Source organism: Haliotis rufescens, unplaced genomic scaffold (genome assembly GCF_023055435.1).
Source record: "Haliotis rufescens isolate VD_foot unplaced genomic scaffold, xgHalRufe1.0.p SCAF_7, whole genome shotgun sequence".
NCBI classification, from domain to species: Eukaryota; Metazoa; Mollusca; class Gastropoda; order Lepetellida; family Haliotidae; genus Haliotis; species Haliotis rufescens.
In genome coordinates, this window is record NW_025964361.1 from 37480338 (window position 1) to 37502916 (window position 22579).

At 41.9% G+C, this 22579-nt stretch overlaps 1 protein-coding gene across 1 annotated transcript in view; it reads left to right on the forward strand.

Moving 5' to 3' along the window:
• The window catches only part of LOC124114073 (ATP-binding cassette sub-family C member 4-like), a 38754-nt gene extending 16329 nt beyond the window's left edge, over positions 1–22425 (forward strand). Inside the window, exons 16-26 of the mRNA XM_048388163.1 lie at positions 816–1090; positions 2694–2773; positions 4740–4890; positions 5432–5662; positions 8017–8117; positions 9388–9579; positions 10235–10390; positions 11335–11424; positions 12049–12221; positions 20575–20680; positions 22135–22425. Of these exons, the coding sequence (XP_048244120.1) occupies positions 816–1090; positions 2694–2773; positions 4740–4890; positions 5432–5662; positions 8017–8117; positions 9388–9579; positions 10235–10390; positions 11335–11424; positions 12049–12221; positions 20575–20680; positions 22135–22287 (1708 nt within the window). The 3' untranslated portion in view covers positions 22288–22425. The remainder of the gene's footprint in view (positions 1–815; positions 1091–2693; positions 2774–4739; positions 4891–5431; positions 5663–8016; positions 8118–9387; positions 9580–10234; positions 10391–11334; positions 11425–12048; positions 12222–20574; positions 20681–22134) is intronic.
• The last annotated feature ends 154 nt before the right edge of the window (positions 22426–22579 follow it).

A 22579-nucleotide genomic window follows, 5' to 3' on the forward strand; every position in this document is an offset into this window, starting at 1 on the left:
GGCGACTAACGGGATCGGGTGGTCAGGCTCGCTGACTTGGTTGATGCATGTCATTGATCCCAATTGCGTGGATCGATGCTCATGATGTCAATCACTGTATTGTCTGGTCCAGACTCGATTATTTACAGACCGCCGTCATATAGTTGTAATTTTGCTGAGTGTGGCGTTTAATAACAAACCAACCAACCAACCAACTGGCTTCATCCTTTGTTTATCTCACTGACTTCACCGATGATTGTTACCACTACCCCTGTGTGTACATAACAGGCTTCTCTACTCCAGTATAACAATATCTACTCTGGTGTATAAACATTGCCTCCTACTTGTATATATACTTGTCAACCACACTCTGTATATCACTTGCTTGATAACGGTGTTAGAAACGAAACGCCTCTCTTAATTGCAATAAAGAAGTTGTTCATCCATAAATTCTTATCCTTTAACTAGTACTCCAACTTCTAAATGCCTATCAAAGAAGAAACTATATGTATGTTTACTTTTAACTATCTAAATGTTTACCTTCAACTATATGTATGTTTACCTTCAACTATATGTATATTTACCTTTAACTATCTAAATGTTTACCTTTAATCATATGTTTAATTTCAACTATCTAAATGTTTACCTTCACCTATATGAATATAAATGTGTATAGCTATAACTATCGTAAGGGTTTGTCTTTAGCTAAATGTATGTACAGCTTTAACTATCGTATATGTTTATCCGTTACTATGCATATGTTTTAAATTACCTTTAATTCTCTTATGTTTACCTTTCGTGTTTACATATCAAACACACGTAATTAAATCTTTCAGGTCTGAGGATTCATACTTAGCCTATATGGTCGATGTCAACATGTCCTCGAATAGTTCCGTAAACCTGAATAGTTCCCTGGCGACACGTCACTGGAACACAATGGAGCCGGAGGTGAAGAAGTATATACTGTCCGTGGTTGCGTATGTGTTTGTCATGCTCGTATATGGCATTCTCGTGTTCCAAATGACGGTGCTGGCGTCGCAGAACCTGCATAATAAGATGTTCCGATTTATTCTTGGATCCAGAACTAGATTCTTTGATGAAAATCCTGTGGGTGAGTTATATGACTGAGATTAGATTTTTTGTATTATTTCTTATTTCTTATGGATGGATGGATGCATGATGAAAATCTTGTGGATGAGTTATACATCTTCCCGAGGCAAGAGAGTTAACCGACATTAAAAGTCCAGTTTCCACCCTTGCCGAACTAGGCTGGAATTCCTGGGCTCGATCGTAGCGCCACCAGTGGCTATTACGAGTTATGTCCTTTCTATGCCTCTCCTATTGACCAATCAGATTCAACCTCTCGTATCACTTGCATTTGCTTCAAACAAAACGGTGGCGCCCAGTCAAGACGATCTGATCGATAATCAAGATCTATATTGTAATAAAACGAGTCTTCCATCGCGAAGTGCATCAGATCACGCGAGCGCCTTGATTTAAAACATGAAAAGATTTGGAAAATATCTGTTGACAACGAGTAAGCGGTGCACATGCTTTGCAAAACCTGCAGTCGACCGAAATCTGCATGACACTTTACGAACCGGGTTTCGATTTCGGTGCACGATTTTGATTGGACTATGCATAGACTCGTTAGTCCAGCCAAAATGTAACTCCATAATACCAGCCTAGTTCGGCAAGGGTGGAAACTGGACTTTTATAGTCAGTTAACTCACTTGCCTCGGGAAGATGGAGTTATATGACTGAAATTAGAGTTTATTTTAGGTATGTACATGTATGTATGTATGTATGTGTGTGTGTGTGCGTGCGTGCGTGCGTGCGTGCGTGCGTGCTTGTGTGTATGTATACCCTCAGTCCCTTGCGATCAACCAAGTACATTTCATATTTGAAAACACCGACTCAGAGATAAATAAATGTCTTGTCATGGCATGATTAAATTTCAATGACAAAATGTCTTCACCCGTGAAAAACTTTTTTCATTTGCGTATTTATTTTTTGTTCACAATATTTGACCGGTTCCACGTCATCAAGCACCAATAGCCAATTTGATACGGTCAGTTTGATGTGTAAAGATATATTCTCCTAATCAAAGGTCGCGATTGTAGTAAGATATCTTTATGATGTCGCCAGACAATCTGGAAAACACACTGAAACATTTCAAGTACATACTGCTCTGACTCCAGTTAAAGGCGACTATGCTTGTCGTAAGAGGCGACTTACGGGATCGGGTGGTCAGGCTCGCTGACTTGGTTGATGCATGTCATCGATCCCAAATGAGTGGATCGATGCTCATGATATTGATCACTGGATTGTCTGGTCCAGACTCGATTATTTACAGACCGCCGACATATAGCTGGAATATTGCTGAGTGTGGCGTTAAAAACCAACAACGAACAATCATCAATACTTACAGCCCAGACAACAAACAAACCAAACCAAAACATGCGCCTTGGCTTCCAAACAAGTCAATAGACTTGGGGACATCGACCATAAAGTGCTGACGTCATGTGTGTCTGCATAAATCAGTTCATTTGGGATAATTAAGATACAAATATAGATACATTTAGGGATTCTTTATGAGACTTAGCGACTGGGAGCACTGAAATTATGACAGAATCACTTATTTCAAACATCTAGTCACTCTGAATACAATATAGGGATAGCGAATACTATGGTAATGTATTTTATCTTTCCAGGTCGCATTCTCAACAGATTTGCTCGAGATATCGGTTTAATAGATACTTCATATGGAACCCATTTCTCAACGATTGTAGAGGTTGGACGTTAACGTCTTTTGAATACTGTTCTACAACACATTATACATATACCGGTATATTACCGTTTTTCCTCTATTAGACGCCTGTCTTCAAAAATACGCCGGCCTATATTAGGCGCCGGGTCATACTCTCTGCCCTAAAATAGAAGCCAGTGTGAGAAGATAAGCTCACTTTCCAGGATGAAATCCATCTTGAGTGATGTTATCGTAGGATGAAATCATTTCCCTTACGATCATAACACATCCGTTTGCAGGACGAAAACACTCCACAAGATAAAAAACATTCCCCAGGATAAAAACACCCCCCCTTATAGTTTCTGCATACACTATTGGCGATTAGCAGCGCTTTACCCTAATTAATTACTTATCCAAACCTTTAAATTGGCTATATATACAGTTGTAATACTTCATTTTATAAGTCAATATTTAATAACAAATACTATGCTCGATCAAATGAGCATTGAAAGATATTTATCAATAAAAGGTAAATACGAAAATTCCTTGAGAAAATTGACACTTTATATAACCTATGGCTTGTTATCTAATCCATATACCTATACATTTTGTGTATATAACGTATACTAGTGTTTAATGAAACATTGTTCAACTCAAATCAGTCAGTCGTTAAGATTAACACTATGACGGTGGCTTGGTAGACTTCCGATCCTCCCCATTAATGGCCACTGATTTTCCAACTCTCCCATCGTTTCTAATATTTGACATAACTCCACCACCCACCCAACCACCAAGCCGCTAACAATGCTATTAAAATTAAGTTACGCATTACTGCTGATTGTAGTAAATAATTGTAAGATAAGTAACAATATACAACAAGAATCAATACAGGTTATTACAAATTGTATTTAATCCATATGCAAGTACACATTCCATTAATCATATACTCACACGTGTCATGATGCTATCTATGCAATCAGTAATGACTGAAGTATTTATCCCCTGCTTTACCAATATGCTGGAAGAATATCAGCCCAGGTATACCATTTAAAGGATAAATTGGTAGACTTTACATTTATTCCCCAGCATGTCAATATAACAACCATAAAATACACATAATAAACAAAGCCGTATTTAACAAATCATACAAAACATAATTCGTCAACATATGAATACCACTCAAACACACACGATACAGTGGTAACACCTCTGTTGATTATTACTGTGGCATTGTGCACCTCATTTTGAGTTATACTATTTCCAATTCAAAACATGATTATGTATTTTGCAATCTTTCCGGCCTGGGGGGAGGGGAGTAATTTGATCCTAAGGGGTATTGATATATAAGAAAGGGAATGTTTCACTGTAGAGTGTGTCAGTTCCAGGATGAGGTCTCTCTTGAGTGAAATTTACGGGGATTGATTTAATCCAGCTACACCGGGCTTCTATTGGACGCCAGGTCTCTAATGGGGCCTTGATGAAATTTATTATTCTGTCACATTAACATGTAATGATGACCCCCTGACCGTTTCCTGCAAATGTACCCTTAGTGTGACTGTAGAATTTGGGAATCGGTAAGGTAGTGAATTGCCACTGTGCCAGAATTAAAAAGAATATACATGTACGTCGGATCAAAGGCTTGCGCGAAATTAATAGACGCGCGGGCGCCTTATAGAGGAAATGCGGTATATAAATAATCTGTACAGTAAAGTAATGTTTACTGGCAAGTGTGATTCAAGTAATCCCCAACCCACAATGATTTCATGATGTACATCAATCTGACAGTTATCATTGTTCCACCGAGATAATGTATAAGTTACAAACGAAACATTAATTACATATACACGTCTAGACCTAGTCAACCGGCCGTGGAGCATATATAGTCACCATTTACTAAACAGAAAACCGTTTCCATGTCATCAACAAATATAAACTGGAAACTAATAAAAGTAAAACCTTCTTGGTGAAGTTTACCAAGATATCTAAAGTATGTTTCGTTTCCTTTTTGCAGCAATTCTTTCAGTTATTGGTGTTGCTCAGTATTACTTTGATTGTCTCCCCTTGGTTGTTGATACCAATTGCACCATTGCTAGTGTTCCTGGTGTGCATACGATATTACGCCGTGCAGACAACACGAGATATTCGAAGACTTGAAGGAATTGGTAAGTTGGCGTCAGTATAGTCACCAGTTCCTTCTGCCAATAAGTTTATTGTCCCAAATATCCTATGGTTGTCGTTATGGGCGATATGTCATAATACCCCGACGCCGTTGGACGTAGCTCATTTTATCAACCACTGGTTTATCTGATCCAGACTCGAATATTTACAGGTTGTCGGAACATTGTTTTGCTTAATACCGTTTCAACAGTAAGCACTATCTCAGTCTTCCACAACAATATCGATGATATGCTATATGTTATGGACCCGTGAAGATCATGGGTAGAATAGGTCTTCAGCAACCCATGCTTGCCGTAAAAGGCGACTATACTTGTCGTAAGAGGCGACTTACGGGATCGGGTGGCCAGGCTCGCTGACTTGGTTGATGCATGTCATCGATCCCAGTTGCTTGTGTCAATGCTCTTGATATTAATCACTGGATTGTCTGGTCCAGACTCGGTTATTTACAGACCGCCGTCATATAGCTGGAATATTGCTGAGTGTGGCGTTAAACAACAATCAACGTACAATCATCAATACTTACAGCCCAGAGTCCCGTCTTCTCCCACGTGTCCGACACAATTAATGGCCTTCAAACAATCCGAGCCATGGGGAAACAAGAGCAGGTCTACACCACCTTCGCCTCCTTCCAGAACACTCACACAAGTGCCTGGTTCCTCTACATCTCTGCCTACCGCTGGTTCAGCATGCGGTCGAGCTTCTCTCTTGCTCTCTACACCATCATAGTCATCGCTGTGTGCATCGCGCTAGGAAACAGTAAGTCCTGCTTCTCTCTACCTCTCTACACCATCATAGTCATTGCTGTGTGCATCGCGCTTGGAAACAGTAAGTCTTGCTTCTCTCTGGCTCTCTACACCATCATAGTCATCTCTGTGTGTATCGCGCTTGGAAACAGTAAGTCTTGCTTCTCTCTGGCTCTCTACACCATCATAGTCATCGCTGTGTTCATCGCGCTAGGAAACAGTAAGTCCTGCTTCTCTCTACCTCTCCACACCATCATAGTCATCGCTGTGTGCATCGCGCTGGGAAACAGTAAGTCCTGCTTCTCTCTTGCTCTCTACACCATCATAGTCATCGCTGTATGCATCACGCTAGGAAACAGTAAGTCTTGCTTCTCTCTAGCTCTCTACACCACCATAGTCATCGCTGTGTGCATCACGCTAGGAAACAGTAAGTCCTGCTTCTCTCTGGCTCTCTGCACCATCATAGTCATCGCTGTATGCATCACGCTAGGAAACAGTAAGTCTTGCTTCTCTCTAGCTCTCTACACCACCATAGTCATCGCTGTGTGCATCACGCTAGTAAACAGTAAGTCCTGCTTCTCTCTGGCTCTCTGCACCATCATAGTCATCGCTGTGTTCATCGCGCTAGGAAACAGTAAGTCTTGCTTCTCTCTGGCTTTCTACACCATCATAGTCATCGCTGTATGCATCACGCTGGGAAACAGTAAGTCTTGCTTCTCTCTGGCTCTCTACACCATCATAGTCATCGCTGTGTTCATCGCGCTAGGAAACAGTAAGTCTTGCTTCTCTCTGGCTCTCTGCACCATCATAGTCATCGCTGTATGCATCACGCTAGGAAACAGTAAGTCTTGCTTCTCTCTGGCTCTCTACACCATCATAGTCATCGCTGTGTGCATCGCGCTAGTTCTGTTTGTGATCCATTGCTGCTCCTTTGTTTCATGTACTCGACCTTTATAAATTCTCGGGCAAGGATTCAGCCCCCACCCCTTTCCACCAGAATATCAAATGATCGGTCTCTTAAGATTCATAAAACTATATGCTCGTAATCGCGAATTATAAAGGTTGACTGATAAATTTCTAAGCCTCACAAAGAAGGATACACGTAATTTTAAAATACTGTTTGTGGACATCACATGATGACATACAGATACATCCACGTAAACCGGAGTCAGCAGGTGTTTGTGACCGTTGGAAAATGGACACACGCGAGGAACGTCCAGGAACGCCCAAACAAATTTACAGTTGAAACAGTGGAATCATTTCACATCATCAACACCAAAGTCGGCAAAGACGGTCCTATCACCTGGGATGTCGAGGGTTTTCACGGCGGACTATCTTCCAAAGGGCCAGACAATAAACGGAAACATATATTTTGCTGACTTTTGGGGCAATCACAGGATGAAGACTAAGACTAGCGAGGGACGTGGGAAGCTGAGAGAAGGTGTGCTCTTCCTTCACGACATTGCGTCAGTGCACACATCAGCCGCTGCCAGTGTGGCTTGGAACTCTATCAGCACTCACCTTATAATCCCGATCTGACACCGTCAGACTTCCATCTGTTCCTAAACATGAAGAAATCTCTAGTTTGAACCCAATATGACTCGAACGATGACGTCATAGCAGCTTTGGATAACCTTCAGGACAATTAAGATGACTTCTACAAAACTGTGATAAAATCGCTCAAACAAACATGTAGTTGGCAAACGTGTGTCAATGTCAGTACATCCCCCCTCGTACCTTAATTTGTTATTAACTCGTATTGGTCCTGTAATATTTGGAGTGTTAGTATCAGGTATGGTATGGTCAGATTCAGATTAATTTGTACATAATTTACAGACGAATCAGTGCATACACACAAATAATATTGTTTATCCTACCATGAATTTGGAAATTACTCGATTCCGATTGGTCAATTAGGCGCTATTAAATCACAATAAACCCCCTCTGATTGAAACTAAGTTAGGCAGCCAAGTGCGAAAGACGAGCTGATACGAGGATGTATGTTTTCTGGTGATCATAGTGAAACAATGACATATGGCGCCCGAGTTGCGAGTGATCGAAAATAGGTTTGTTGAATAGATTTGCTGCCCATGAAAACGTTTCAACAATTTTGATTGAATCTACATGTACTTACTCTTGGGTGGTGTTACGTTAGAATAATCTTGTTAATTGTTAAGAAATAATAATGATGCCCGATATTGAGCGATGTCAATTTGAGTATTGTTAGGGATGTTTAGCGATCTTTCACATTTTGTCCTTTGAAAATGTACGATGGCCTGATAATTCCCTGCCGTAAAATGTAAGTTAATGTAAGTGTTAATATATGTACATTTCTTCATGTTGTACACTAGTAAGTGGTTGTTGCAGATATACCGCGGGTGCTGCTAGCCCTGTCATTGTCCTACTGTTCTGCGATTCCAGAACCATTTGAATACTTCATGAGAACATCAGCTGAAATTGAAAATATTGTAAGTCACACAATCCTTTTTTTCTAGGTGATTCTGAAAATTGTATAATTGACAACTGGACATTCACTACTTAACTGGTCCGTTATCTGTTGATTGTTTTTCATCTTATGGGTATATTGGTCAACAATAAGTCCCCACAGTAAGTGCAAAGTTGAGCTAAGATCACTTTGTGGACCGGTGCCCTGAACCACATGCTTGTCATAGTGGGTGAGTGAGTTTTATTTTACGCCGTTTTAGCAATATTCCAGCAATATCACGGCGGGGGACACCAACAATGGGCTTCACACATTGTACCCATGTCGGGAATCGAACCCGGGTTTTCGGCGTGACGAGCGAACGCTTTAACCACTAGGCTACCTGATCGCCCCGATGCTTGTCATAATTGTTGACTACAATGGGGAACGGGTGGTCTGATCTGTACTTAGGCCCACTGTATGTCATCCTACCCGATGGCTTTGATATTTGCTCATGCTTACAATCACTGGTTTGCTTGATCCAGGCTCGATTATGTACAGGGCTTCGGCTGCAATATCCTGACATTTGCGTGAAACAACAGTCACCCATGAACGCATACCAGATATTATGAATGCTAACCCATTGATAAATCACCCGGTGTGAGATGTATGAGCAGATATAGAATACATACTGGATCTGGCCGTCCCACAAAGTAATAGTAGTCTCAAGACGATTGTAACTGGCATGCTGCAGCATTGACTTGCGATAATCGTATCGCAAAGATCGGACCCATGAAGAACCAGGGTAGAATAGGTCTTCAGCAACCCATGCTTGTCGTAAGAGTCGACTATGGTTGTCGAAAGAGGCGACTAACGAGATTGGGTGGTCTGGCTCGCTGACTTGGTTGAATCATGTCATCGTATCCCAATTGCGTGGAACGATACTTATAATATCAATCACTGGATTGTCTGGTCCTGACTCAATTATTTACAAACCGCCGTCATATATCTTGAATATTGCGGAGTGCGGCGTTAAACAACAAACATAAAAAACAAATAAAGCTAAGATCGCCTTGTGGAGCCCATCCGGTGTGGTTCACAGAGAACTGTTTTAATGCCCAATGCTATCCTTACTCCTGTACTTTAACGTAGCCTTCCTGGTTCCTGGGGTATCTATTATCTTCTTACATTGTATACCACAAAGTTATTCTTTACATGAATAAGCACACTATGTGAAATCTTACGTTAGTGTCATTACGGCAGAGAATTAAGGGCACATGTAGTTATTTCAAAAGACATGGCGTATCTCGCACCAGATGACCTCTGTGGAACGCATAGTATCCTACACTACCCTAGAACAAGAAGGACCGGTTACCACGGCAACGCCACCTCCACCAACGTGGCCATCCTCGGGCTGCATCACCTTCACAGACGTCTGTCTTCGATACACAGCGACCGGTGCCATGGTTCTCAAACATCTCAACATACATATAGAAGCAAGGGAGAAGGTAGGTTTGTCGTGGGACACATATTTTGTTTGTTGTTTAACATCGCATTTACCAATATTGCAGCTATATGACGGCGACCTGTAAATAATCTGGAATAGTCTGGAGAGAGAGACAATCCAGCGATTGGCATCATGAGCATCGATGCACGCAAATGGGATACGATGACATGCATCAACCAAGTTAGCGAGCCTGACCACCCGATCCCGTCAGTCGCCTCTTACGACAAGCATGGGTTGCTGAAGACCTATTCCAGGGTCTTAAAGGGCCGAAGACATAATTGAGTGGCTTTAATAGCGTGTTCATATTTTATATTCCTCAGGGCTTAAACGAACTCATCATCGTTGGACCATATGGATCGAAATGTTTGAAATGAAGGAAATAGGCCCACATCGTTATATCGTTGTGATACCAGATTCGTGATTTACATTGATTTGATGTTATTAAAAATGCAAACTTCTTCCAGGTCAATTTAGTCTGAGGTCGTTGAAGTAGGTTAATGGTTAGCTCGTCACATCGAAGACCCGGGGTTCGATTCCCCACATGGATCCAACGTGTGAAACCCATTTACGGTGTCCCCCGCCGTAATATTGCCGATATATTGCTGAAAGAGACGTAAACGAACAAATCCCTGACTCACTGTTATGTGTTTCGCCAGATAGGCATAGTAGGACGGACGGGGGCAGGCAAGAGTTCTCTCCTAGCGGCACTTCTCCGACTGGCCGAACCTGAGGGCGCTATTATCATTGACGACATCAACATCACCGACATCGGATTGCATGAACTACGGCATAAACTGTCTGTCATACCTCAGGTGGGTCCATTGTAGCAGTATGAGCTTATATACCGCATTTCTACTATATTAGGAGCTCATGTCCTAACGCGGACCGTATTAGAGCCCAGGGCCACGTTCCACAAATTCATCTTAGCACTAAGATGATCGTAACTCCCATACTTGAACAGTGGCTTACGATAACCGAAGCCCTAAGATTGCTTTGTGGAACGGGGCCCGGGCTGTATGTCTTTCGTATCTGTGACGAAATGGAACGGCTAAGTTCACTAAACTTTTGTTATAAACCATTGTAATTGGAGGTGATCCGGCCCTTACCAGAGACCAAGCCTATCCCTGGACCCAGCCCTTTATAGACACCGACACTTAATAGAGAAAATACGGTAATCAAATAAACTTATAAAAAGGATTTGGGAAAGTTTATGACGTTTGTTCAGATTATCTGGATTTGAAGACATCAGACAGACCATTGTTTTGACGCTGGAGTATCATTTAAAAAAAACGACGTTTTGTTTTGAGTAATGCACCACACACAAAAAAGCTAAATATATATGAGCAACATTGGGCATATGAGTTACATTATAGGTTAAACCATAACATAAAATACGTGTATAGAGATAATACAAGCTTTTTCTAAAACTTCGTATTCTGTGACGCTGACGCCAATGTCAACGTGAAGGAGGGAAATACATGTTATTGATTTGAATGAATGAATTTCACTTTTCGAGTTAATAGCTTTAGTTTATCACATGGTTTGTACATCCGTCTCCGTGAAACGAGAGAAGATTATATGAGCTTGTTAAAACTGCCTGGTGAGTTACTCCGCATGGTAATAAATGCAATGACAAATAAAACAGGGCTGACACAACCATTGTAACAACCGAAATCTTGGGAGTGTAGTTTACGAAATGACTTCATTTGGTTTTATACACAGAGGTTATTGAATTCTGTTGGTGTTTATGTTGTAGGACCCCTTCTTGTTCAGTGGAGATCTGCGAAGGAACCTAGACCCATTCCAGGAGTTTCCTGACAGTCTCATATGGGATGCTTTACACCAGGTTCCGAATCCAGGATTTCTGATACATAGAACACCTTGATGTAAAGTCGACATGTTATCTCTTGAGATGAACACATTTCGAGACAACTGTATGCTCGAGGTTCACTAATGTCCGTCTTGGGGCCCATTTGATGATTAATTATATTCGTGTACCTCGTTACGAACGAAAGAACGATTTATTCAGTGTTTATATTCTTTCGCTGGTTCGACAGGTCCAGATTCGAACTTTGATGAGTGGGCATCAAATTTAAGTTCTTTTGAAGGTCCAACTGAGAGACAGGGTGACCATTTAAGTCGTGTTATTTACGTTACGAATTAACGAACGATCGAACGGAGAATTAACTCTGTTTCATACAAGTATCGTTGTTTAATATGTTTTCGCTGGTTCGACATGTCCAGACTCGAACTTTGATGAGTGGGCATCAAATTTAAGTTCTTTTGAAGGTCCAACTGAGAGACAGGGTGACCATTTAAGTCGTGTTATTTACGTTACGAATTAACGAACGATCGAACGGAGAATTGACTATGTTTCATACAAGTATCGTTGTTTAATATGTTTTCGCTGGTTTATCAGGTCTAGACTCGAACTTTGATAAGTGGGCATCAAATATTGGTTCTGTTGAAGGTCCAGCTGGGAGACAAGGTGACCAGCTCACCCGGACAGCTGGACATGGAGGTGGCCGAGGCAGGAGGCAACTTCAGTGTTGGGGAGAAACAGCTGATATGTCTGGCCCGGGCTCTGCTTCGTCGCAACACGATTCTCATCCTGGATGAAGCCACGGCTAATGTTGATCACAAGTACTGACTCTCGATATACCAGTTATTCTAGTCTGTGTGTAATTCTAGTATTTGCTTTGACAACTTCGTTAAGGGCTGGGCCAAGACGCGACGCATTTTGCTCTGCGAAGTTGCATCCCTTAGTTTTGCCAGAATCCGATAATCTTGGGTTTAACTCGATGTATCTGACAAGACAATGCTTCTAATTATGGTCCTGCAAAATCATTTACGTCACTGGGGTCTAAAATCGGCTCTACGCTTGGGCATGGCTTTGGGCTTTCCTCAAACGTCAAGCCGCCTCGCTTTGATATATAACGGAAATACCGTTCAAATCAGTTGTATCAAAATTGTTAAAGCTGGATCATCCTCTTGCTAACTGTCTAGCCATTGGTGTCAGAGTCACTTCTTGTACACTATGTACGATCCTCCCTAATATCGAGTCCCGAGTGTCACAGTCACTTCTTGTACACTGTGTAACATTCTGCTTAATATCTAGTCCTGTGTGTCACAGTCACTTCTTGTACACTGTGTACGATCCTCCCTAATATCGAGTCCCAAGTGTCACAGTCACTTCTTGTACACTGTGTAACATTCTGCTTAATATCTAGTCCTGTATGTCACAGTCACTTCTTGTACACTATGTACCATTCTGCTTAATATCTAGTCCTGTGTGCCACAGTCACTTCTTGTACACTGTGTAACATCCTGCTTAATATCTAGTCCTGTGTGTCACAGTCACTTCTTGTACACTATGTAACATCCTGCTTAATATCTAGTCCTGTGTGCCACAGTCACTTCTTGTACACTATGTAACATCCTGCTTAATATCTAGTCCTGTGTGTCACAGTCACTTCTTGTACACTGTGTACGATCCTCCCTAATATCGAGTCCCGAGTGTCACAGTCACTTCTTGTACACTGTGTAACATTCTGCTTAATATCTAGTCCTGTATGTCACAGTCACTTCTTGTACACTATGTACCATTCTGCTTAATATCTAGTCCTGTGTGCCACAGTCACTTCTTGTACACTGTGTAACATCCTGCTTAATATCTAGTCCTGTGTGTCACAGTCACTTCTTGTACACTATGTACCATTCTGCTTAATATCTAGTCCTGTGTGCCACAGTCACTTCTTGTACACTATGTAACATCCTGCTTAATATCTAGTCCTGTATGTCACAGTCACTTCTTGTACACTATGTACCATTCTGCTTAATATCTAGTCCTGTGTGCCACAGTCACTTCTTGTACACTATGTACCATTCTGCTTAATATCTAGTCCTGTTCGCCACAGTCACTTCTTGTACACTGTGTAACATCCTGCTTAATATCTAGTCATGTGTGTCACAGTCACCTCGTGTGCACTGTGTAACATCCTGCTTAATATCTAGTCCTGTGTGTCACAGTCACTTCTTGTACACTATGTAACATCCTGCTTAATATCAAGTCCTGTGTGTCACAGTCACTTCTTGTACACTATGTAACATCCTGCTTAATATCTAGTCCTGTGTGTCACAGTCACTTCTTGTACACTATGTAACATCCTGCTTAATATCTAGTCCTGTGTGCCACAGTCACTTCTTGTACACTATGTAACATCCTGCTTAATATCTAGTCCTGTGTGTCACAGTCACTTCTTGTACACTGTGTACGATCCTCCCTAATATCTAGTCCTGTGTGTCACAGTCACTTCTTGTACACTATGTAACATCCTGCTTAATATCAAGTCCTGTGTGTCACAGTCACTTCTTGTACACTGTGTAACATCCTGCTTAATATCTAGTCCTGTGTGTCACAGTCACTTCTTGTACACTATGTAACATCCTCCCTAGTATCTAGTCCTGTGTGTCACAGTCACTTCTTGTACACTGTGTAACATCCTGCTTAATATCTAGTCATGTGTGTCACAGTCATTTCTTGTACACTATGTAACATCCTGCTTAATATCTAGTCCTGTGTGTCACAGTCACTTCGTGTACACTGTGTAACATCCTCCCTAGTATCTAGTCCTGTGTGTCACAGTCACTTCTTGTACACTGCGTAACACACTGCTTAATATCTAGTCATGTGTGTCACAGTCACTTCTTGTACACTGTGTAACATCCTCCCTAGTATCTAGTCCTGTGTGCCACAGTCACTTCTTGTATACTGTGTAACATCCTGCTTAATATCTAGTCCTGTGTGTCACAGTCACTTCTTGTACACTGTGTAACATCCTCCCTAGTATCTAGTCCTGTGGGTCACATCAGTTCTTGTACACTGCGTAACATCCTCCCTAGTATCTAGTCCTGTGTGTCACAGTCACTTCTTGTACACTGTGTAACATCCTGCTTAATATCTAGTCCTGTGTGTCCCAGTCACTTCTTGTACACTGTGTAACATCCTCCCTAGTATCTAGTCCTGTGGGTCAAATCAGTTCTTGTGCACTGCGTAACATCCTCCCTAGTATCTAGTCCTGTGTGTCACAGTCACTTCTTGTACACTATGTACCATCCTGCTTAATATCTAGTCCTGTATGTCACAGTCACTTCTTGTGCACTGTGTAACATCCTGCTTAATATCTAGTCCTGTATGTCACAGTCACTTCTTGTGCACTATGTACCATCCTGCTTAATATCTAGTCCTGTGTGCTACAGTCACTTCTTGTGCACTGTGTAACATCCTGCTTAATATCTAGTCCTGTGTGTCACAGTCACTTCTTGTACACTGTGTAACATCCTGCTTAATATCTAGTCATGTGTGTCACAGTCACTTCTTGTACACTGTGTAACATCCTGCTTAATATCTAGTCCTGTGTGTCACAGTCACTTCTTGTACACTGTGTAACAGTCTGCTTAATATCTAGTCCTGTGTGTCACAGTCACTTCTTGTACACTGCGTAACACACTGCTTAATATCTAGCCCTGTGTGTCACAGTCACTTCTTGTACACTGCGAAACATCCTGCTTAATATCTAGTCCTGTGTGTCACAGTCACTTCTTGTACACTGTGTAACATCCTGCTTAATATCTAGTCCTGTGTGTCACAGTCACTTCTTGTACACTGCGTAACACACTGCTTAATATCTAGTCCTGTGTGTCACAGTCACTTCTTGTACACTGTGTAACATCCTGCTTAATATCTAGTCCTGTGTGTCACAGTCACTTCTTGTACACTGTGTAACATCCTGCTTAATATCTAGTCCTGTGTGTCACAGTCACTTCTTGTACACTGCGTAACACACTGCTTAATATCTAGTCCTGTTTGTCACAGTCACTTCTTGTACACTGCGTAACACACTGCTTAATATCTAGTCCTGTGTGCCACAGTCACTTCTTGTACACTGTGTAACATCCTGCTTAATATCTAGTCATGTGTGTCACAGTCACTTCTGGTACACTATGTAACATCCTGCTTAATATCTAGTCCTGTGTGTCACAGTCACTTCTTGTACACTGTGTAACATCCTGCTTAATATCTAGTCCTGTGTGTCACAGTCACTTCTTGTACACTGCGAAACATCCTGCTTAATATCTAATCCTGTGTGCCACAGTCACTTCTTGTACACTGTGTAACATCCTGCTTAATATCTAGTCCTGTGTGTCACAGTCACTTCTTGTACACTGTGTAACACACTGCTTAATATCTAGTCCTGTGTGCCACAGTCACTTCTGGTGCACTATGTAACATCCTGCTTAATATCTAGTCCTGTGTGTCACAGTCACTTCTTGTACACCGTGTAACATCCTGCTTAATATCTAGTCCTGTGCGTCACAGTCACTTCTTGTACACTGTGTAACATCCTGCTTAATATCTAGTCATGTGTGTCACAGTCACTTCTGGTACACTATGTAACATCCTGCTTAATATCTAGTCCTGTGTGTCACAGTCACTTCTTGTACACTGTGTAACATCCTGCTTAATATCTAGTCCTGTGTGTCACAGTCACTTCTTGTACACTGCGAAACATCCTGCTTAATATCTAATCCTGTGTGCCACAGTCACTTCTTGTACACTGTGTAACATCCTGCTTAATATCTAGTCCTGTGTGTCACAGTCACTTCTTGTACACTGCGTAACACACTGCTTAATATCTAGTCCTGTGTGCCACAGTCACTTCTGGTGCACTATGTAACATCCTGCTTAATATCTAGTCCTGTGTGTCACAGTCACTTCTTGTACACCGTGTAAGATCCTGCTTAATATCTAGTCCTGTGTGTCAAAGTCACTTCTTGTACACTGCGTAACATCCTGCTTAATACCAAGTCATGTGTGTCACAGTCACTTCTTGTACACTGCGTAACACACTGCTTAATATCTAGCCCTGTGTGTCACAGTCACTTCTTGTACACTGTGTACCATCCTCCCTAATATCTAGTCATGTGTGTCACAGTCACTTCTTGTACACTGTGTAACATTCTGCTTAATATCTAGTCCTGTGTGTCACAGTCACTTCTTGTACACTATGTAACATCCTGCTTAATATCTAGTCCTGTGTGTCACAGTCACTTCTTGTACACTATGTAACATCCTGCTTAATACCTAGTCCTGTGTGCCACAGTCACTTCTTGTACACTATGTACCATTCTGCTTAATATCTAGTCCTGTGTGCCACAGTCACTTCTTGTACACTGTGTAACATCCTGCTTAATATCTAGTCCTGTGTGTCACAGTCACTTCTTGTACACTGTGTAACATCCTGCTTAATATCAAGTCCTGTGTGTCACAGTCACTTCTTGTACACTATGTAACATCCTGCTTAATATCAAGTCCTGTGTGTCACAGTCACTTCTTGTACACTATGTAACATCCTGCTTAATATCAAGTCCTGTGTGTCACAGTCACTTCTGGTGCACTATGTAACATCCTGCTTAATATCTAGTCCTGTATGTCACAGTCACTTCTTGTACACTGTGTAACATCCTGCTTAATATCTAGTCATGTGTGTCACAGTCATTTCTTGTACACTATGTAACATCCTGCTTAATATCTAGTCCTGTGTGTCACAGTCACTTCGTGTACACTGTGTAACATCCTCCCTAGTATCTAGTCCTGTGTGTCACAGTCACTTCTTGTACACTGCGTAACACACTGCTTAATATCTAGTCATGTGTGTCACAGTCACTTCTTGTACACTGTGTAACATCCTCCCTAGTATCTAGTCCTGTGTGCCACAGTCACTTCTTGTATACTGTGTAACATCCTGCTTAATATCTAGTCCTGTGTGTCACAGTCACTTCTTGTACACTGTGTAACATCCTCCCTAGTATCTAGTCCTGTGGGTCACATCAGTTCTTGTACACTGCGTAACATCCTCCCTAGTATCTAGTCCTGTGTGTCACAGTCACTTCTTGTACACTGTGTAACATCCTGCTTAATATCTAGTCCTGTGTGTCCCAGTCACTTCTTGTACACTATGTACCATCCTGCTTAATATCTAGTCCTGTATGTCACAGTCACTTCTTGTGCACTGTGTAACATCCTGCTTAATATCTAGTCCTGTATGTCACAGTCACTTCTTGTGCACTATGTACCATCCTGCTTAATATCTAGTCCTGTGTGCTACAGTCACTTCTTGTGCACTGTGTAACATCCTGCTTAATATCTAGTCCTGTGTGTCACAGTCACTTCTTGTACACTGTGTAACATCCTGCTTAATATCTAGTCATGTGTGTCACAGTCACTTCTTGTACACTGTGTAACATCCTGCTTAATATCTAGTCCTGTGTGTCACAGTCACTTCTTGTACACTGTGTAACAGTCTGCTTAATATCTAGTCCTGTGTGTCACAGTCACTTCTTGTACACTGCGTAACACACTGCTTAATATCTAGCCCTGTGTGTCACAGTCACTTCTTGTACACTGCGAAACATCCTGCTTAATATCTAGTCCTGTGTGTCACAGTCACTTCTTGTACACTGTGTAACATCCTGCTTAATATCTAGTCCTGTGTGTCACAGTCACTTCTTGTACACTGCGTAACACACTGCTTAATATCTAGTCCTGTGTGTCACAGTCACTTCTTGTACACTGTGTAACATCCTGCTTAATATCTAGTCCTGTGTGTCACAGTCACTTCTTGTACACTGTGTAACATCCTGCTTAATATCTAGTCCTGTGTGTCACAGTCACTTCTTGTACACTGCGTAACACACTGCTTAATATCTAGTCCTGTTTGTCACAGTCACTTCTTGTACACTGCGTAACACACTGCTTAATATCTAGTCCTGTGTGCCACAGTCACTTCTTGTACACTGTGTAACATCCTGCTTAATATCTAGTCATGTGTGTCACAGTCACTTCTGGTACACTATGTAACATCCTGCTTAATATCTAGTCCTGTGTGTCACAGTCACTTCTTGTACACTGTGTAACATCCTGCTTAATATCTAGTCCTGTGTGTCACAGTCACTTCTTGTACACTGCGAAACATCCTGCTTAATATCTAATCCTGTGTGCCACAGTCACTTCTTGTACACTGTGTAACATCCTGCTTAATATCTAGTCCTGTGTGTCACAGTCACTTCTTGTACACTGTGTAACACACTGCTTAATATCTAGTCCTGTGTGCCACAGTCACTTCTGGTGCACTATGTAACATCCTGCTTAATATCTAGTCCTGTGTGTCACAGTCACTTCTTGTACACCGTGTAACATCCTGCTTAATATCTAGTCCTGTGCGTCACAGTCACTTCTTGTACACTGTGTAACATCCTGCTTAATATCTAGTCATGTGTGTCACAGTCACTTCTGGTACACTATGTAACATCCTGCTTAATATCTAGTCCTGTGTGTCACAGTCACTTCTTGTACACTGTGTAACATCCTGCTTAATATCTAGTCCTGTGTGTCACAGTCACTTCTTGTACACTGCGAAACATCCTGCTTAATATCTAATCCTGTGTGCCACAGTCACTTCTTGTACACTGTGTAACATCCTGCTTAATATCTAGTCCTGTGTGTCACAGTCACTTCTTGTACACTGCGTAACACACTGCTTAATATCTAGTCCTGTGTGCCACAGTCACTTCTGGTGCACTATGTAACATCCTGCTTAATATCTAGTCCTGTGTGTCACAGTCACTTCTTGTACACCGTGTAAGATCCTGCTTAATATCTAGTCCTGTGTGTCAAAGTCACTTCTTGTACACTGCGTAACATCCTGCTTAATACCAAGTCATGTGTGTCACAGTCACTTCTTGTACACTGCGTAACACACTGCTTAATATCTAGCCCTGTGTGTCACAGTCACTTCTTGTACACTGTGTACCATCCTCCCTAATATCTAGTCATGTGTGTCACAGTCACTTCTTGTACACTGTGTAACATTCTGCTTAATATCTAGTCCTGTGTGTCACAGTCACTTCTTGTACACTATGTAACATCCTGCTTAATATCTAGTCCTGTGTGTCACAGTCACTTCTTGTACACTATGTAACATCCTGCTTAATACCTAGTCCTGTGTGCCACAGTCACTTCTTGTACACTATGTACCATTCTGCTTAATATCTAGTCCTGTGTGCCACAGTCACTTCTTGTACACTGTGTAACATCCTGCTTAATATCTAGTCCTGTGTGTCACAGTCACTTCTTGTACACTGTGTAACATCCTGCTTAATATCAAGTCCTGTGTGTCACAGTCACTTCTTGTACACTATGTAACATCCTGCTTAATATCAAGTCCTGTGTGTCACAGTCACTTCTTGTACACTATGTAACATCCTGCTTAATATCAAGTCCTGTGTGTCACAGTCACTTCTGGTGCACTATGTAACATCCTGCTTAATATCTAGTCCTGTATGTCACAGTCACTTCTTGTACACTGTGTAACATCCTGCTTAATATCAAGTCCTGTGTGTCACAGTCACTTCTTGTACACTGTGTAACATCCTGCTTAATATCTAGTCCTGTGTGTCACAGTCACTTCTTGTGCACTGTGTACCGTCCTGCTTAATATCTAGTCCTGTGTGTCACAGTCACTTCTTGTACACTGTGTAACATCCTGCTTAATATCTAGAAGGTAGAAGGTGCTCTCTAGCCGACTCTCCATCTGTATCTTCGCTGAATTCTCTTCTCTACTCAGCGCTAATGATCGGCGGCATCGGGTAAACCCCATAGAAGTAATTTTCTCTCTCTGAAAGTTCAATGTGGTTGGGATGAGGTTGCATTTATAATGAGTTCCAGCAGTGACATAATTTTAGTGGTAATTTCAAGTGTCACACTGCCTTAACGTGCTTAAGGGTCTACTAGCTGAAAACTAGCTTATTGCTAAGACTACTATGTCGTAATAGCCTATATTTTAGATTTATTTTGGGCTTAGTTTTGATTTTGCTTTGTGTACATGGGGTCGGTGCACCACGATTTAGTGTTTTATGTATGGTGCATTATTTCCAGAACTGATGAACTGATACAGAGGACAATTCGGGATCAGTTCCAGCGCTGCACAGTGCTGACCATCGCCCACAGACTCCACACCGTCGTGGACTACGATAGAGTCATCGTGAGTGTTAAAAAATCATAATGTTTGTGGCCATTCAACCATCTATTCACAAATTACCAGGGTTTCGAAGCACTGGGCACATATAAGGCGCACGGTTGGTTATTATGATCTCGACATGACATCAAAGCACAAGTTTTGAGATTCAGAAAGTGTATGAAATGCACTGAGCAATATTCAGACTAGTCTGGGCAAGACAAACAAGTGGTCGAGACTATGAACAAAGTTCGATATAAAATACACCAGCGACCACAATGAACCTGTGCTGCGTGTCACAATGAACCTGTGCTGCGTGTCACAATAAACCTGTGCTGCGTGTCACAATGAACCTGTGCTGTGTGTCACAATGAACCTGTGCTGCGTGTCACAATGAACCTGTGCGGCGTGTCACAATGAACCTGTGCTGTGTCACAATGAACTCGTGTTTTTTGTCACAATAAACCCAGGCTGCGCGTCACAATGAACCTGTGCTGCGTGTCACAATAAACCTGTGCTGCGTGTCACAATGAACTCGTGTTTTTTGTCACAATAAACCCAGGCTGCGTGTCACAATAAACCTGTCCTGCGTGTCACAATGAACCTGTGCTGTGTGTCACAATGAACCTGTGCTGCGTGTCACAATGAACCTGTGCTGCGTGTCACAATGAACCTGTGCTGTGTCACAATGAACTCGTGTTTTTTGTCACAATAAACCCAGACTGCGCGTCACAATGAACCTGTGCTGCGTGTCACAATGAACCTGTGCTGCGTGTCACAATGAACCTGTGCTGCGTGTCACAATGAACCTGTGCTGTGTGTCACAATGAACTCGTGTTTTTTGTCACAATAAACCCAGGCTGCGCGTCACAATGAACCTGTTCTGCGTGTCACAATGAACCTGTGCTGTGTGTCACAATGAACCTGTGCTGCGCGTCACAATGAACCTGTGCTGTGCGTCACAATGAACCTGTGCTGCGGGTCACAATGAACCTGTGCTGCGTATCACAATGAACCTGTGCTGCGTGTCACAATGAACCTGTGCTGTGTCACAATAAATCCTGGCGGAGCGTCACAATGAACTCGTGTTTTTTGTCACAATAAACCCAGACTGCGCGTCACGATGAACCTGTGCTGTGTGTTACAATAAACTCGTGTTTTTTATCACAATGAACTCGTGTTTTTTGTCACAATAAACCCAGACTGCGCGTCGCAATGAACCTGTGCTGTGTGTCACAATGAATCTGTGCTGCGTGTCACAATGAACCTGTGCTGCGTGTCACAATGAACCTGTGCTGCGTGTCACAATGAACTCGTATAGTATAGAACTGATCTTGATGCAGTAACGCTGTCTTCCGTTTCATAAAGGGGTTAATGTTCTCCTGTTTGCAAACTGCATGAATATAAATGTCTTCAGTGTTATTTAAAATGAGATCCAGGTTCAATTAAAACAGTATCAGCTTCCGATACCCTGTTGCCAGGTGCTTGATGAAGGTGAGATAAAGGAGTTCGACACCCCATACACGCTGCTGAAGAACGAGGGCGGGTTTCTGTATCAGCTTGTTAGTCAGATGGGAACTGAACACAAGCAGGAACTACTTGCCATAGCCAAGCGGGCATTTAAATCAAGGTGACGTTTGCCAACGAGATCAAATCGGAATAACACCATTCAGTTGAAACCCATGGCATTGTGATGCTTGTTCGAGTGTCCACAATCCTCAAAGTGTTTCCTTGTGACCTAGTGGTAACCATAAGTCTGGCATCACCAGATTGTCAAGTGAAATGAATGAATTATATTTCCATAACTTATCTCATGACTCATGTGTATGGCATCCTTAGGGCTGAGACTACAAATAAAAGAAATTAAAACAACTTAAATATTATGTTTTGTTCGCACCATTTCGCAAATATCAAACATCTATGTTA